This window comes from Monodon monoceros, unplaced genomic scaffold (genome assembly GCF_005190385.1).
Source record: "Monodon monoceros isolate NGI ecotype Baffin Bay Population unplaced genomic scaffold, NGI_Narwhal_1 Super_Scaffold_3, whole genome shotgun sequence".
Taxonomy (NCBI): Eukaryota; Metazoa; Chordata; class Mammalia; order Artiodactyla; family Monodontidae; genus Monodon; species Monodon monoceros.
Window position 1 is genome coordinate 81,601,865 of NW_021703780.1, and position 18,567 is coordinate 81,620,431.

General features: G+C 40.4%; 1 protein-coding gene across 7 annotated transcripts in view; it reads right to left on the minus strand.

The window, feature by feature from the left end:
* Positions 1-18,567, minus strand: part of FRMD4B (FERM domain containing 4B) — a 336,083-nt gene that overhangs the window by 20,209 nt on the left and 297,307 nt on the right. For all 7 annotated transcript variants that reach the window (XM_029242032.1, XM_029242034.1, XM_029242031.1 and 4 more), the window contains 5 exons: positions 4,236-4,312; positions 2,546-2,684; positions 1,925-2,066; positions 659-792; positions 443-562 (listed from right to left, as the gene is read on the minus strand). In XM_029242032.1, coding sequence (XP_029097865.1) covers positions 443-562; positions 659-792; positions 1,925-2,066; positions 2,546-2,684; positions 4,236-4,312 — 612 coding nt within the window. The remainder of the gene's footprint in view (positions 1-442; positions 563-658; positions 793-1,924; positions 2,067-2,545; positions 2,685-4,235; positions 4,313-18,567) is intronic.

Below are 18,567 nucleotides of genomic sequence, written 5' to 3' on the forward strand. Positions count from 1 at the left end.
GCTATACATGTGTTATCTCACTGAATACTCCTTGCATCTCTCAGAGGGAAGAACAATCATTACCCCCATTTTATTGATGAGAAAACCCAAGAATTGAGACTTCACAGAGGGTCAACGATTTGCCAAAGGCTACTTGGTTTTAAGGGGGAGACTCTAGTGCTGGAAGTCTTAATTCTTATAATAATATTTCTTAATTTATAAACATTTAGAGTTCATTTAGTGCTCTTTCTGTCTGGCGGGGGTAAAGTCATGAGAGAGAACTCAATTTTAACTAGACTGTGCATGAAAGAAAGAATTCAACTTGGTCTCCATGATCACTTTTAACTGGTGAGATAAAAATGTACAGCAGTAACTCAAAAACCAAAGGAACAAGTCAGCCACACTGAACTGACAGCATCTCTGTCTCATTGTTGATAGACACGCTCAGAGCTGGTGCTCATACCTCTTCACTCGGCAGCAAGTTGTCATCTAATTTGAATGCGGTACCTACACGCCTTCTGACGTGAGGAGGTTTCTCACCTATGTTCAGTGGATACTCCTTTGGCATTTTGCCTGTGAGCTCCTGTAAAACAGGACAGAACCGAGAGGGAGATCACTGACCCTGGCTGGAACTGTCAAACACGATTTGAAGTGCTCCCCAAGAGCAGAAGACACTTACAGCCTCCCGCAAACAGATCTTCTTAAGCTCTTCAACTTTTTTCAGAAGTTTTTCTTGCAACAGCTTTTCCTTCTTCTTGAGTTCAAGGATTTTCTCTCTCTTTTGCTCCTCACTGACTTCTGAGTCTTGAGAACCTGGTGGGGATTGGGAGGGAGGGCAGAGAAGGTTTACACATGGCATGTTTCCTTCCTTTTTTTTTTTTTTGCGGTACGCGGGCCTCTCACTGTTGTGGCCTCTCCCGTTGCGGAGCACAGGCTCCGGATGCGCAGGCTCAGCGGCCATGGCTCACGGGCCCAGCCGCTCTGCGGCATGTGGGATCTTCCCGGACCGGGGCACGAACCCGTGTCCCCTGCATCGGCAGGCGGACTCTCAACCACTGCGCCACCAGGGAAGCCCATTTCCTTCCTTTTTAAAGGACAAGGGATTTTTAAGCCAAACCTGCTGTTTAATAATAGTTTATTTCTTTTCTCCTTGTTTCTGAACATAATAAAAGGAAACTGGAGAACATTTTCTCATGCTTCTGGGCATCAAACAGAGCCTGGTAATAAGATATGCCTTTTGCATTTTGGCTCAGTCATTTTAGAAGCAATGATAAAATGCTTAGTGTTTCAGACACACCCAAGGAAGAAATTCATTTTTCTGAGCAGGAGAGAAGGTAAGATGTTCCTTGAGATAGTTGTTTAGAATGTTCTTTTAGAAAGTAAGCAAGGCAAAGGAATATTCTATGCTTCAGGTTCACAAGCTGACAATGGGATTTAGATGAGAAATTATTTTTAGTGAAGTTATGTATACTTAGTGAGACTCTTATCCAAAATTTCTACAGAGGAAGGGTTTAGGGGCAAAAATCACTTTGGGGGTGAGGTGGGTTTGAAGGCTGTAGTCATGGTTCACTTTATGTTAAATGGAGAATTAGACAATTGTTTGTATCAAAAACTACATATTGGGGAAAGAAAAAGCTTATGAACCTTTTGGGGAGAAAATATTCTTGCAAGCTACCCTGAGGCACTCACTATCTTAGTATCTATTGTTAATTATACAACCTGACTTTACTATTTAACTTTCTTCATACTCTTTTTTTTTTTCTCTTCATACTCTTTTAAAAATTAATTTCAAAATTTATTCAAAACCGCAATATATTTTAGGTTCCATATGCTTATTTATTCCCAAAATAATGGGTTAAAAGATACATTTGAAAGTGGTTTACAATGAAAAATATGTGAAATAACATAAAGATCGCTTGCACGCTCTCTAATCCAAAAATATTACCTGAGGAGATTAAACTGCCGTTGCTTGCCATGATGAACTGACTTTTTGCCTCTAGTGTCACCATTTTGGAGACCCTTGGTGTTCCCGTCTCAGTCAAATCCATTGCAATATCGTCTAAACTCCTGGCTGAAGGAATTTTTGCCTAATATAACATTGAAATGGAATTCATTCAGTTAAACCTATTTCAAATTAATAAAGAAATTCAGTTACTATGGAATAAAAATGTCAACACAGAGGACAATATAAATTTTTATATACAAAAGTGATATTTTTCAGAACAAAAATATAAGATTTCAGCTTTGCAGTTAAAATGTTTTAGTAACTAGGCATGATTCTTTCTCATGGTATAGTTCAATCATTAACATTAAAACATCCTGAGTGTACACACATACATGCATGCCACAAAGTTGGCAAATCTTACAGTTTTCAGATCAGGTTATACGTTGCCCGTTTTCTTAAATGTAAGAAAAATTAAAACAATTGGTAGTAAAGCTTAAAAAAACAAAACTCGAGGAACAAAAACCCATGTGCTTGCATCTTTTCTGAGAAAGCTTATCTTGAGAACACAAAGCCAGTGAGGGACAGGACTCTGTCCTTATAGAAATGCTTCTAGTTACTTACTTTGCTTTGCTTCCGGTCCAAGTAAAACTGATGCTGACTAATCGCCATTACCCAGATGGACTTGATGAGAGAAGAGTTTGCATACCACGTTTGCACAAAGAGGCCACTTTGCCCAAAGGTCCTTCTGGATACTGAAATCCTGAAAGATTAAGGAAAGCAGTCAAACAATCTGCCTCTGGCCCAGCACAACATAAAATGTACCCAGCGGGTAATGTAACAAAGCTTCCCCTTAATTGTTTTGGCTCTGCCAAAACTCTTTTGCTCTCAGGGGCCAAGCTTCTGATTTTCTCCTTTTATGAGAAAACCAATCCCACCTGAGTAATAGCTCTCTGTCAAAGCAGCATATTAAACAACACATTCACACACTCAAAAGCAGATGAGAAAATGGGAAGAGAATTTGAAAAAGAACAGATACATGTATATGTATAACTGAATCACTCTGCTGTACACCTGAAACTCATACAACATTGTTAATCAACTATGCTCCAATATAAAATAAAAATTAAAAAATAAATGAATTTAAAAAGGAAAATGATTACTAACTAATATACCACCCATATAATATTTCAGAAGAACCTAAGTCTAAGTATGGTCATGTGCATAAATACACACATTCTGCATTCTGTATAGAAGCATGATGTTGGAAATAATAGAAATTAAATATTTTAAAAAAGCAGCAGATGAGAATTAGCCACATTAGAGGCTGTAATAAAAACATTTAGTTAAAGACCATAGGATGTGCGATCATCACAAGAAGGCGGGAATAAATGTGATCATATTTTAAATACAAAGCAACCAGGATCTGCGGGATCAGCACCTTCCTTAAGGTAAGAGAGCATCTCAGGTCTAGGTAGAATTGTCTGGCTCTGGCACTATCAGAGGATGAACATAATAATATGATGCATGTCCAAAACTGGTCCAGAGTACTGCTTATGCACCAGATGAAAAGAGGAGAGAGGGTCAGAGTAAGGAGAGAGCAAGAGAGAGAAAGACGGGGGGGAAAAGCAGACACTGAGTAGGGGTGGGGGTAGGAGAAGGGCACCAATGTTCTTTGTAGGAATTTGCCTTATCTCTTTGGGTCATCTTTTTGTCACAGCTGTTTCCTCCATTCCTCAGACCTCCAAATATCCATAAACTTATCTGAAAAGCAACCGCTGAGGGCTGATAAGGAATTCCTCTGAGGAACTTGGAGAGCCTACATCCTGACTTCAATTCATGTAGATAATTTAGCAACTTTTTATTTAAGTGACCAAGAATACCAAACTTGAAAATGAGCAAAGGATCCGAATAGACATTTCTCTAAAGTAGATGTACAAGTGGCCAATGAGCCCGTGAAAAGATGCTCAGCGTGCAAATTCAAAGCAGTATGAGCTTATCACTGCACACCACCAGGATGGCTATTCTCACACACACACACACACACACACACCTAAAAATAACAAGTGTTAGGGAGAATGCGGAGAAAATGAAACCACGCACATTGCTGGTGGGAATGTAAAAGGGTGTGTAGCCTCTTTGGAAAACAGTCTGGCCGTTCCTCAAAAGGTTAAAGAAAGAGTTACCATTTGATCAAGCAATTACAATCGTACATATATACCCAAGAGAAATGAAAACACGCGCACATGAATTTTCAGAGCAGCATATCTGGATAGTCACCAGGCTCATACAGAAAAAAGTCTGTGATCCTCACCTCCGTGGATCATGAACTTCAACAGCAAACTTTTTCTCACGGAAATATAAGTTCTCCAGCTGTTTCCATTGGAATAACTAAGAAATGAAGAAAACAGAAAAGTCACACAGCTTTAATTAATGTTAACTTTTACTAAATCTAGAAATCAGCTTAATAATGGAAAAATCAAGGATTAAGACTGAGAATTAAGATTAAGAATTAAGCACTAAGATTAGGCACGAATATGTAATGCAGTCTTTTTACAAACCAACTATAACCTGAAATCTTTTTCTGATGGTAATCTTCACCTCCTCAATCTTCCCTGAACAATAAAACCAGGCAACTGTGGGGAACATGCATACTATTTTTCCTCTGACTCAACTAAATAAAAGGGTAAGGAAATCGTCGATTCCAGTAAGCCCATATGCCTTCTGTTCAAAGACGTTGACTTCATATTTAAATGGAAAGAAATTCAAAGGGTTGTCTCAATAAGACCACAGATTAAATTCAAAAGAATGCAAAGTGAAAGTAAAATGGAAGCCCAAGCAGGGGTGATTCTCCGAGATACCAGTTTCCCGCCTACAAGAGTTCCTCTAAATGGGACAGAAACTGAGCATTTGGAATTGGAGGCAGGGTAGGGTGGGACTGAACACTGACACTGACCTCTTGGTTTCTGAGCTAGAGCCTCCAGCTTTTGTAAATAGAACCCATTTCTACTGTTGACATTCTAATGCTACACTGGGTGTTATTTGCCAGTTGGTTGGGAGAAAGAACTTACTTACTGGCAGTGGGCATCTGAAATCTAATAAATAACTTGTGAAAAGCAGCTCATTCACAGAACTGAGTGTGCCCTGCTGCACTTTCTGGGTTCATTCCCAACCCCTCACGTTAACCTGAGCCCCTGATTGTCCTTTTAACTTTGACGTCATAGTTGAATTTCTTTTCTCCATCCCAGTCTTGATGATGAGAGAAATACTAGCACAGCGATTTCATTCCATTATTAGACTTTGGCTGGATTTTAAAATTATGTCCGGACAATCTTCAAAAAGCATTTTAATCATCAAGATAGTAACTTCTCTGCAATGCATGATCAGCAAAACCATTTCCTGGGGTCCGGGAACCAAGACTTTTCACCAACATGTAAACCTCGCGTAGAGCAACAGCACGAGCTAAAGGTTCCTGTGCACATATAGCTGGAAGACAGACGTTTTCAAACTGGACCCCCAGTCCCAAACGGAGTAAAATAAACCAGCACCCACTAAGAACACAGCCCTTCATGGTCTGAACACGTAGTGTCTGTAACTACAACCATCACCCAGGTAGAAAGAGGGATTTGTGAGAGTTTAAAGCTACATACCGATTTTCTAAAATGTCGATAGGTTTGAGGCTTTCATTTCTTTTAATCCCAAGGTTCCAAAAGTGGGACAGAAATGGGAAGGAAAAGTCCGAGGTGCTCTCTCCCTCCCCGCCCCGTCCTGGCGGGGCAGCTCCGGTGAGTTCTGAATGGAGTTTCCTAAGACACTTAGGTGTAACTCAATTTCACAAACCGAACCTCCCACGGCTGACACCCTACTGACATCAGTAACTCCACCGAGTGACATCACCCCAGTTCCACTCCTTCTTTGATCATGAAGAGGACAGCCAAGTTCCCTCTAGCAGATTTTCCCAGGACAGAGACACATTTTTCAAATCCCATACAGGGTAGATTCAGATGGTTGTTTCCTGGGAAGTAAGCTGATTTGAATCCAGGCATAAACTTCACTAGAGGCTGGGTGAGGGAGACATTGCTCCCCCGCTTAACTCACCCTGGACGCGAACAGGTTTGACAGGAAGAGCCACAATGCAGCTCAGCTGTGTTTTCCTTTGCGTCCATTCCCACACACATAAAACCAGGGCCAGACTTGAAACCTGATCTCTGAAAGCCGCCACCTCTCCCTCTTATCACTTACAAACGTGAAATACTAGCGCTTTTGCCAGCAGACGGACAGCAGACGGTCCCCCTGCAAGCAAAAACCCTACTTAAAAGGTGAAGGGTTTCAGCTAATTTAAAGAGTGAAATAATTAGATGGCAACTGGTTTGCAAACGAAGTTATGGGAATGAGACTGCATTTTTAAGTCTGAAAGGCAAAGCCATTTCCCCACCTGAAATCTTAAGTTTTTGCAGGGAATTCCCTGGAGATCCAGTGGGTTAGGACTTGGTGCTTTCACTGCTATTGCCCAGGTTCGATCCCTGGAAAGCTTCTGCAAAATGTAATTTCATATATGTGCCTGTAAGAGTATAAAAGTGAAGAGGAATGGCACAAGCTTCCTTTGGGATAGCGGTTGGGGACGGTAGAATGTATGAGGCATAAGTGGCACAGAAAACTTCAATGTTACCAGTCATGTTTGATTTACTTTATTAATAAAAATAAGTTGAGGGCTTCCCTGGTGGCGCAGTGGTTGAGAGTCTGCCTGCCGACGCAGGGGACGCGGGTTCGTGCCCCGGTCCGGGAAGATCCCACATGCTGCGGAGCGGCTGGGCCCGTGAGCCATGGCCGCTGAGCCTGCGCGTCCGGAGCCTGTGCTCCGCAACGGGACAGGCCACAACAGTGAGAGGCCCGCGTACCGCAAAAAAAAAAAAAAAAAAAAAAAAAAAAGATGAAGTAAATATAACAAAATATTAGTAATCGTCAATTTAAGTGGTTATGCAGGTGTAGTCACATTCTTGGTATTCCTGTATTTTTTTAATTTCTAAAAATTAAAATAATAGAAGTTTGTATAAAATGACCAAAGGTTGGTCTGTTTCACACAAGAGTGAGATTTCCACTCCCTAACCATTTGGGAGGCCTCTATTTTATGCATGTATTACCTTTGTGATTCTTATCAATGTTTGAAGTTGCTAGGAAAACACTTCTAATTGCAGTTGCTCTTGATCTAGCTGGCAGCTGGAAATAAGCTAGTTTTTCTTTTGAAATTTCTGAAATCATTCTTCTATTGTGTTTTTAATTATCTTGGAGTTCTCCATCTCAGAGAGCAGGATAAGGCTCTGAAAATGGCAATGGAGCCGAGGTTAAAGTGGATTCCATTGCTCATGCAACATGCCTAGGACAGCACCTGGCACAGAGCAGGCAGCTGCCCGATCTTCATTCCTGTCCTTTTTGTCCTTAAGTGTCTTCCTTAAAGGGTAAATAAAAGGCCCCCCTCTGGTCAAAATCACTCAAGACTTTGGACCAATGGAAGGATGATAGGAAAATGCCAAAGAAATATCCACCAGGCTGACCTGACTTGTTGGGGCCTCTGTATTACAGAAACGGCCTGACAGGGAATTCCCTGGCGGTCTAGTGGTTAGCATTCAGCGCTTTTACTGCCGTTGGCCCGGGGTTCAATCCCTGGTCGGGGAACTAAGATCCCTGCAAGCTAAGCCATGCAGCAGAGCCAAAAAAAAAAAAAGAAAAGAAAAGAAAGAGAGAGAAATGGCCTGACATATAAGGAATACTCTAAATCACCCGAAAGATGAAGAATGGTTACAAGAAACCATTTAAGAAAAAAGAACAAAATTCAAAGGAAGGTAGAAGGGAGCAAAGTATGCTTCACATTCTCCACTGTTTGGAGAACACTGGTGCCCATACAGAGTAGGACTATTATAGGGTATGATGTCTTACAGGATAGAACAAGAGTATTATATATATTATATTATATGAATGTGTATGTATAAACAAAATTTGTAATTTTCGTATTAAAACAGAAAAAACAAATTTGCCCAAGACAAAATTCCCCCTCTTGGAGATTTGGGGGTGGGGGGTAGGAGAAGAGGACTTTTATTTGCTTTGCAACACAGAGTTATGAGCATGAAACTGGAATGTTTTCTAAAGTGATCATTAAAAAGCATAATGACAATCATTAATTAGTATTTATTGTTGTTTATGTAGCACTCACTAGGAGGGATGAGTTTGAAATTGTGTTGTGTTTAGAATTCATGGTGTTAGTAATGAAAGGAAATACTCGCATGGCGACAATAAAACCATAAATTAGGTCTTAAGGACTTCTTTCTACTCTACTCTCATCTAGAATGATTAGTTGTGCCCTTTAGCATCGAAAGAAGGAAGTAGATAGCAAGAGATGAAATAATAGCATGGATTAACTTTGAGATTACAAAATAAATAAACAAAGAGATAAAACAAAAAAGTCAAAGAGGAGCAATGTGAACAACGATAGTAACAAAGAGATAATCAAAAAACTACAACAGGAAGAAAATGTTGCCTTAGGTCACAAATCACCTTGTCTTATAAAAAGAAAGTGTCAAAAATTTAATAACTGACACAGAAAACCAAAGCTGAATCAAATCTTATTTTAAAAGTGAACGTGTGTAAAATGCCATAGTCTTTATCCTTAGATGTAAAGGAAGTTGACGGTTCTAGAATAATTTGCCACACATTACACTTTATTTAATGATATGCATGGGTTGAATATTTAAGCCATTTTGTGGAAAACTAAATAAACCTCAATATTTAGTTATTGATAGCCACCCACTATTACAGCCTTAAAGAACTGGAAGAAATCACCTCTTTCCCCTTCCTATGCTACAGTCACACTGGTTCCTAAACATCTGAGGCCACTGTCAAACTTTAGGAAAAAAGACTATAAGGAAAAGCAGAGGGACTTTTAGGAAACCGGGAGTCACATACTTAAGTAGCTCTTGGAGTCCTTTACACATTCCTCATCTATTAACAAATATTTCTTGTCCACCTTCTATGCGTGAGGTCCTGTTCTTGTTGGCAAATAATAGCCAGGTCCCCTTCCTTGTGATGCTTACCTGAACCAATTGGACCACATCAGATTGCTTGGTTTACATGCTGATTTCACCACATGCGCTTTATTTGGCAAGCTGCTTAACTTTGAGTCTCAGTTTCCTCATCTGTAAAATGGGACCAACAATGCCTGCCTCAGAGGGCTGTTGGAAGGGTTTAGTGAGATTATGTTTATGAAGCACTTAGCACAGTGCCTGGCTCAGAATCAACATTTAGTAAGCTATAAAGCTAGCTGCATCTGTTAGGAAGGACCCTCAGTCCAATTCCCTTATTTTATCATCTCTTATGAAGATGGAGGAGAGCCACTTAACAGCAGAAAGAGAACTAGAAACTGCTGTCTGGATCCCATATCTGTCTTTGCACTGATGAGAAATAGCCAAGTTATTCTGTTGACACTTCTGTGTCCCTCAGATTTCCAATTCTATGAGCTTCAGCCTCTGTAAAAACGGCTGTATTCTCTGTTGATTTCATTGGTGGTTTCCTGATACACCCTCTAGGTAGGGAATCTGTTCACTGTTCCTCTATCACAGAGGTCATAGAGGAGGGACATGGGAATGTGTCAAAGGCACGCCCACAGGGAAACGCAATGGCAGCAAGCTAGCAAGCTCCCTCCTGACTGGAGTACCCAGAAAAGAAGAGACATGCCCTAGCATGTACAAAAATGATGAGGAGTGTGACCCACTACCAGCAAGGGGGACCTTTGGGGTAGTGAAAGACAAGGAAATGTCTTGGACAGAAAGGATGCACTGTCTCTTTGAATCTTGATGGATTGAAAGTAGACAGCACCCAAAGGTTTAACACTAGGCAATGACAGGAAAGACATCATCAGAGGCTTGTTTTCTTTTGTAATAGAACTTATAATACAGGTTAATCATTTAACTGCAAATTCACTTGGAAATGACTAAATTTGGGATAGTAGCGGCGTGGTGTGTGACTGTATATCAAATAATGACTCACACAGGGTGATTCCCCTGCTGTAACGTGATGCAAAACAAGATCACTGTATTATTGATTTATTCTTTTTTCATTTTAAAAAAGTTACACTTGATGAGTATACTGTTAGTACCCACAAGCCAGCTAGCAGATCTGTTTGGCCTCCTAGAGTACCAGAGAATTAGAATTTTGCAGGATGATGAGCTTTGAGAAAGCCAAATTGACCTACCTTCTATCCAGCTAGCCATCTTTCGACCAAATATTTATGTGACTGAGAATGAGTCTTCCCAACAACCTTATGGGGAGGTACTACATTTAGCCCCATGTCACAGAAGGGAAAACTGAGGCTCAGAGAGGTTTAATTGGCCAAGGTCCCAAAGTTACATAGGGGCAGATCTGGGATTCACACCCAAGCACAACCATGGCTCCAAATTCCCCAGTTACCAGAGCACACTATCCTGCCTTTCTTACTTGGGAAGAGTATTCTAGGGAGATTTGTTATGTTAACAAAAAAGAAAGAAAAAAAGAGTAATTCCCAGTTCAACCTCATAGGAAGAAAACGGCAGCAAGTACGGCAGCCATTTGCAGAAAAGAACTCAGTCTCTCGTATTTTACTGAGACTAGTGGTTCTCCAGCAATGATGATTTCTCTTCACTTCCCGCCCTCACCCACAACTCCCAGAACATCTGGCCATGTCTGGAGACATTTCTGGTTTATCACACTGGAGGGGAGGCTGCTACTAGCATCTTGTGGTTAGAGGCCACGGATGCTGCTGAATATCAGACCATGCTCAGGACAAAATGATCTGGCCCAAAACATAGATAGCGCAGAGAATGAGAAGACCTGACTCAGAGGATACTTTCTGGTGACATAATTATGCTTTGGTGGGTGAAGTGTGTTGATGAAGAAGATAAAATTTTTGCTATAAAATAATGAATTTTGGATTTCTCTTTATCTCAACTACGTATGTCTTTAGGAACAAACAGATGTTTTTGGTTTTTGGTTTTTTGTTTTGCGGCACGCGGGCCTCTCACTGTTGTGGCCTCTCCCGCTGCGGAGCACAGGCTCCAGACGCTCAGGCTCAGCGGCCATGGCTCACGGGCACAGCCGCTCCGCGGCATGTGGGATCTTCCCGGACCGGGGCACGAACCTGCGTCCCCTGCATCGGCAGGCAGGCTCTCAACCACTGCGCCACCAGGGAAGCCCTGGATTGTTTTCTAAATGCAAATGTTCCCTCCCAGAAGGACTTTGAACAACTGATCAGACTACAAGAGGCCATGCTCTCAATGCCCAGGAACACACCAAATGGTACACACTCAGGTAGAGAAAATTACTTTTTCAGATGTGATGTGATAACACTTCACACATAAAACATCAGGTCTTAAACACAAGGAGTGAAACATTCTGGGTATTTTTGGAAACGTTTATTTAGACAAAGAAGTCCTGGGTATCAAAAAATGCATGATATAAAAATCTGACCATCTAAGAGGGTGTCACCTCATATAAATTCCCTCTGTGGCCAAATCTCTAACCTCTGAGAGCTGATCTAATGACTTCTGTTAGTACTTGCAATAGAGCTCACTGCACGTATCTGGTATAACCAGGGCTGACCTGTCAGTCAGAGACACCTGCATGGCTCTTCTGGATGTTTACAGCTGGCATCCCTCCTCACAGGTTGGTACCTAGCCTGCTTATTAAATATTTTCAATAAAAATCTCTAATTTTGAACATGATTTTGTCTTTCCAGATGGGTTGTCAGGTCCTTGACGACTGGGACTGGGCTTTTTCCTTAAACGAGATAAAGAATATAAAGTAGGGGACTTCCCCAGTGGTCCAGTGGTTAACCACCTTCCAATGCAGGGGACTCGGGTTCGATCCCTGGTCGGGGAACTAAGATCCCACATGCCGCGGGGCAACTAAGCCCGCGGGCCACAACTACTGCGCAGGCGCGCCTCAGCTAGAGCCCGTGTGCCGCAAACTACAGAGCCCACGTGCTCTGGAGCCTGGGCGCCACAACTAGAGAAGAGAAAATCTGCACGCCACAACTACAGAGAAGCCCATGTGCCACAATGAAAGGTCCCGCACACCTCAACGAAGACCCTGCATGCTGCAACTAAGACCCAACGCAGCCAAAAATAAGTTAAATAATTAATAAATCTTAAAATATATATATATAAAGTACTATAGGGCCCTTGCAGATAGAATGGGCTCATTATTTTTTTTTTTGGAAAAATACCAGAGTACATTGCACTTTGTTAAGAGATTTGCTCCTGAAGGATGAATGAATTAAAACCAAACTGATCTTTGGTTATAAGTACAGAATGAAGAAAACTTAACTGTTTATGCCCCGTGATAGGAAACATTTTCACCATGCTTTATGTACTAACTGGCTTTCTCTGCATTTGGACTGTCAATCCTATTAGAGAGCTATCTTTCATTTTTCTGTATGTGCCAACAATTCAGCCATTTGGTAAATGCCTAGAAACACAGAGTAGCAGATGAAATAATGAAATCTAATGGTTTTGCCTGTCCAGCAGCCCGTTCCTCTTTTTCAACCATCACCTTCAGTTTCTACAGGGGACACACTCACTCTTTAAGCTCTAGCTGTAGGGGTGTCTCAGTTTCTATAACGTGCCCACCTCCCTCCCATCAGCATACACTGTTCTCTGACATGAACATGCCAACCCATTCTTTGTTTTAAGCCTGGCTCCTTCTCACACTTCAGGTCTCAGCTCAAATGTCACCTTTCTCAGAGAGGCCTTGCCTGAACACCCATTTCTGTCCCTCCGTCTCATTTGTTTCCATCAGAGACTATTCAAAATTTATACTTATGTCTTCATTCTCTGCTCACTTGTTTGTTTACCATCCCCCTGGAAGACTTCCAAGGAAACAAACACAGAGTGACAGGAACTACTTATCACCCTCAGGATCTATTTTTCCTTCTAACAAAACACCTTGAGTGATATCTTTGTCCATGAACACCCACCTAGAGTATACACTGCCCAGCCTCCTTTGCAGTTAGACTTGGTGATTTTTTTCTTTAAACCTTTTTTAAAAAAATATTTTATTTATTTATTTATTTGGCTGTGTCGGGTCTTAGTTGCGGTATGCGGGGTCTTTCATTTTGGCACGTGGGATCTTTTGTTGTGGCGAATGGGCTCTCTAGTTGTGGCGTGTGGGCTTAGTTGCCCCAAGGCATGTGGGATCTTAGCTCCCCGATGAGGAATTGAACTTGTGTCCCCTGCAATGAAAGGCAGATTCTTAACCACTGGACCACCACGGGAGTCCCTAAACTTGGTGATTTTATGAATAAGGCTGCTTGCCTTGGCTTCTTTCCATCTGCCTACTGGTCGTGAGATGGAAATGGAGACTTACCAATGCCCATCCAATTCTCTGAGAGTTCCCTGTTTTAGAAGAACTGCTTCAAATTCTAATAGTGATGAACTATAGGAGGAAAAGACAAATGCCTATGCTGCCCAGTAAACTTTCTATAAATTAGAGTATGGTGTGAGGGAAAAATAGTTAACCATAAGTTTGTTTTCTATATCTATGGAAAAGAGGCAGGGGGAGGGATAAATTAGGAGTTTGGGATTAACATATACACACTACTATATATAAAATAGATAACCAACAAGGACCTACTGGATAGCACAGAGAACTGCACTCAATATTTTGTAATAAACTATAAGGGAAAAGAATCTGAAAAAAAATATATATATATATATACATGTGTGTAACTGAATCACTTTGCTGTAAACATGAAAATAATACAACATTGTAAATCAACTATACTTCAATAAAAAGTAAATTTAAAACAAGAAAAGAAAAATATATAGTCAGTGAAAGAATTCACTAACTCATTGGGTGCACATAATGATCTGTGAGGTAGGTAGATAGAATTCTTTGATTTTGATAGTTGAGAAAATAAACATCCAAAAGGTTGAGTGACAGCTCCAGGTCAGCCAACCAGTAAGTGGAGTGCCAGACTGGTTCTTATTTCAAATCCACGCTATAGGGTTGGAGTTCTCCTCCCACTGACTCTGTAGAAGGTTTTAACAATCAAATTGATTCCTGGTGTGGCGGGAGCTTAATTATATACTTTACAAAGTAGAGACCGGATGGACTGGTCTCCGGGTGACATTCTGTAATTGTTTTTCTCCCTGCACATCATACTTCATTTTGTATTGATGTAGAAAGTATAATACAACTGGATGGCACACATTCTCTTGTCTCTCCTATAGTTAAGCTCACCTAGAATTTAAGCAGCATTAGCAGCAGCATCCTAATCGAGGTCCATGGTGACGGGGTAGCGTTGGAGGGAGCCAGGTGGGTTTAGGAATGATCAAGGTGGCCGTGCTTAGAGAAATAAGCAAGTCACTGAGTTTAAATGAACTGAACCCTGTACTTTTATGACAAGGAAACAGGAGGACTTTTGGGCTGGTTACTTAATTCGTCAGCTCTAGGCAACTGCGAATTCCAATTAATTTAAAAAACTCAGTTAACTGATGGCTAAAGACCTTTTCCCCACCCTGAAATTCTCTGGGGTAATGACATGTATCACAAGACTTTATTAGTCTTATAATGCCAAAGATACTAATCTTGAAAATCATTTTATCCTACTATGGTCTACCTGTAACACCTTGACTAGCATGTCATTTTTTCCCCTCCCACCTCTGACAGGTTCTGGTTTTCCCCAGGGAAATAACTTGCTAGAGGGGTACAAATCAGTCATGACATATATTAATACTTTACTCAGCCACAGACCCATTGTCTACTTCTTTGTGAAGAACAGACATTTTTCCTTGAAACACCGAATGAACAATAAAAACCTAGAAGGCACGTGTTTGAATTTTTCTTTTTTAAATAAAGCTTCATCGTTTTTAAGTTTGAACATCCTACAATTTGAAGTTGAGTTCTGGTATGTTTCACATTCCCTGAGAGTTTGCAATGACACATTTCATGCACAAAGGAAGGATTTAAAAGAAAAACTGCTTATGACCTGATTTTTTAATACCGTAATTTTTGTGGATTGTAACTCAGAAGTTAAAAAATTTCTCTTAATTTTCATCATACCTTAGGGCATTGTGGTTAATGAATTGGGAGTGGCAGAATGCTTACCAGTCTCTGAAAATAGTAACTGTGAGTGTGGACTCTTATGTGGGACACTAGGGCTCTGGGTTTGTAGCAATGTTGGGTCCTTCCTTAACCAGTGATCCAAGAATATTTCTCATACCCTTCTTTATTGTCTCTCTCCCTCACTACAAATGAGTAATTACCAGTTATGGAGTTATTACTGTGCATCCAGCACGACATTAAATATAATCTCATTAATTCTTACAACCACCCTAGTAGTTGGTGGTATTACCATTGTACAGAGGAGGAAACTAAGGTTAAAGAGAGGTTAAGCAACATGTCCAAGGTCACACAGCAAATGACATCAGAGACAGTCTTTGGATTGCTTCCCAAACCCTTGCCCTGTTGCATTATACTACGTGGATTGCAAACAAATCGAAGCTCCTGACTGGCAAAAGCTTTATAGACAGTACACATGAAGAGCCTGTGCTGGGTGTTTTGGGAGGTAACACAAACACAGTCCCCAATATTCAGACCCTATAACTGAGAGACATTATGTGGAAAGGACAGAGGCCTCAGCCTGGGGACCTCGGACCAACCCTTTTTCAAAACAGACTTTCGCCATCTTATCATGGGTAATTCTTCCTCCTTCTGGCCTGTTTTTAAGCCATGTAATTATAATGCAGCAGGCATGTGATTCAAGAGGCTGAGCATCTACGCAACCTCCCATTCCAGCCTTTGTTTCATTCCAATTTGGCAATAGGACCTTCATTCCTGCCCGGCCATTGGTAACCTGCTGGAACATAGGTCCATGCAAACAGCTGAAGCGTGAGCCTCCTTCTACATGTCAGTGCTCACGTCCCTTTAAGTTAGGCATTCCCTTATTTGGGCAACTAAGCCAAGACAGGGACGTTAGAACATCCTCCTGCCAATGAAACTGTTAAGCTGTCTAGACAGGAAAAAATAAAGATACGGAAGTGAAATCCATTGTCAGGTTTAACAGAAGAAGCAAGGAGAAAGCAAACAGTGGTACAAAGTGGACACCTGCTAAAATAACCAAGAAAGAGAAAGCAAGACAGTGATGACACCAGATGGCCTGTTTATGGTCCTTTTCAACCTGAATGGCATGTCTTGAAAATGAAATAGGAAAACTCTTGCACACTGAAAAAAGGAAGTGGCTTCTGATCATTGTCTATAGACTCTGAAATGAACAAGCAAACCTGATTATGATCAGTGTCAAACAATATTTACCAATTTCTATGAAACTGTGAATGTAAAGAAAGGCCTGTGAGTCATGAGCAACTGAGAGGAAATTAACAGCAATATTTACTGTGTAGATTCTGATTCACCATTATTTTGGAAGAAAGCCTGGTTGTTTTTAGTAGATGCATTTAGAGTCTGTGAGAATCTCAATTTTCTCAAGCCACAACAGCTAAGAAATTACTTGTGAGTCGATTTAAGTTATATTTTACATGCAAGATTCAGAAAAACCAAAGAAATGTTATTTCTCAAAGTAAAATTCAGGGAAGAAATAAATTGCCAAAAAAAAATGTTAACACGGATGAGGTCTACCTTAAGAAAACATGATCTTACAAAATAGATAATAGGGGCTAGTTATTTGCCTTGGCTGAAATTCATTATCCTCCAACCCACTCTTCCCACAATGGAAACAACCCAAATGTCCATCAAGAGAGAACTGGTTAAATAAATTATGTATTTCAACACCATGGAATACTAGTCAGCTTTAAAAAGAGTAAAAAGACATCTGTTTTAGAAGTGATTTGGAGAAATATGACATAGTATGGAATAGTATACATAGTAAGATTTCTTTCTCTCTGTAAAAGCTTAGTATACATTGCTGACAAAGTCTAAATGAAGCAGTATCAACAGCCACTATGGAAAACAGTATGGAGCTTCCTCAGAAAACTAAAAATAGAATTACCATATGATCCAGCAATCCCACTCCTGGGCGTATATCCAGACAAAACTACACAGCAAAGTGATACATGCACCTCCAGGTTCACAGCACCACTATTCACAAAAGCCAAGACATGGAAACAACCTAAATGTCCATGACAGATGAATGGATAAAGAAGATGTGATATATATATACAATGGAATGCTACTCAGCCATAAAAAAGAATGAAATAATGCCATTTGTAGCAACATGGATGCAACTAGAGATTATCACACTAAGTGAAGTAAGTCAGAAAGACAAATGCCATATGATATCACTTATATGTGGCATCTAAAATATGACACAAACGAACCTATCTACAAAAAAGAAACAGACGTAGAGAACAGACTTGTGGTTGCCAACGGCAGGGTGGGGGGGAGGGATGGAGTGGGAGTTTGGGGTTAGTAGATGCAAACTATTATATATAGAATGGATAGACAACAAGATCTTACTGTATAGCATGGGGAACTATATTCAATATCCTGTGATAAACCGTAATGGACAAGGATATGAAAAAGAATTTATGTATATATATAACTCAATCACTTTGCTGTACAGCAGAAAAAACACAATATTGTAAATCAACTCTACTTCAATAAAAAAATAAAATAAAAAATAAAACAAAATGAAATTCATAAACAAACAAACAAACAAACAAACCAGTATCATTCTCTTGACAGTGATTATCACAGGGGAGGGATGGGAGCTGCTGAAGAACTTCCTGCCCCAATTGATGTTTCTGTAGTGTGTGCTTTTTTTTGTTGTTGTTGGTTTCTTTTACAATGACTATTTAAAACTTTTGGTAAAAACATTAAAATATATAACTGTAAAGAAAAACTGTACGCCCATATCATTTCTAACATTATTAGAAATTTGGTCTTAGAAACAAGTTTTCAAATATAACCAAAATTACTCGTATTCCTCCTGGAAATCAAGTATTCCTTACTTCAACTGATCTGGGTCACTGGGCCAAAATTATACAGATCAAGTTCTAATTGTATGATTACACAAATGCTTACTTACCATGCCTCACACAGATGGATTTTTTGTTAAAAATAATGCCTTCCCATTTTTACTGATAATTCTCAATAAGAAGCCACAGTGCCCAGCTAGTCTGACCCAGGAGAGCTGGATGGGCACTCAAAGGGGGCTGTGGTTTGTCCTGGGCAACACCCTTTCATGTTTTCTGTGCCAGTTTCACAACCATAAAATGGGAAGAAAAGGGTAACTTATTCTCTAAACTCAAAGGAAGATTGTAAGTATGATTGAAGCTAAAAGGACAGGTAGAAGATGAAAAGCTTGTGGTATTATGACCAGGGCCTGACTTTATGAAAAATATGGCTGTTTTTCTAGTACAAATTAAAGCAAGAGACCAATGGAAGTGATAAGAACTATTTAAGGCGGTGATGTCGGGGTGTGATAGAGCAGGCAGCCTAACCATGGTCTGTTATTATAGGTCATTGTTTCACAGCTGTGATTCCCAGGGCTGGCAACAGAGGACACGGAGCATGGCAAAACCTAACAGCACGGGTAAGCCTTTATGTCATTATAATACTGAGTAGGCCAGAGCAGCTAGATGGATATCTACACGAACTCATCACTT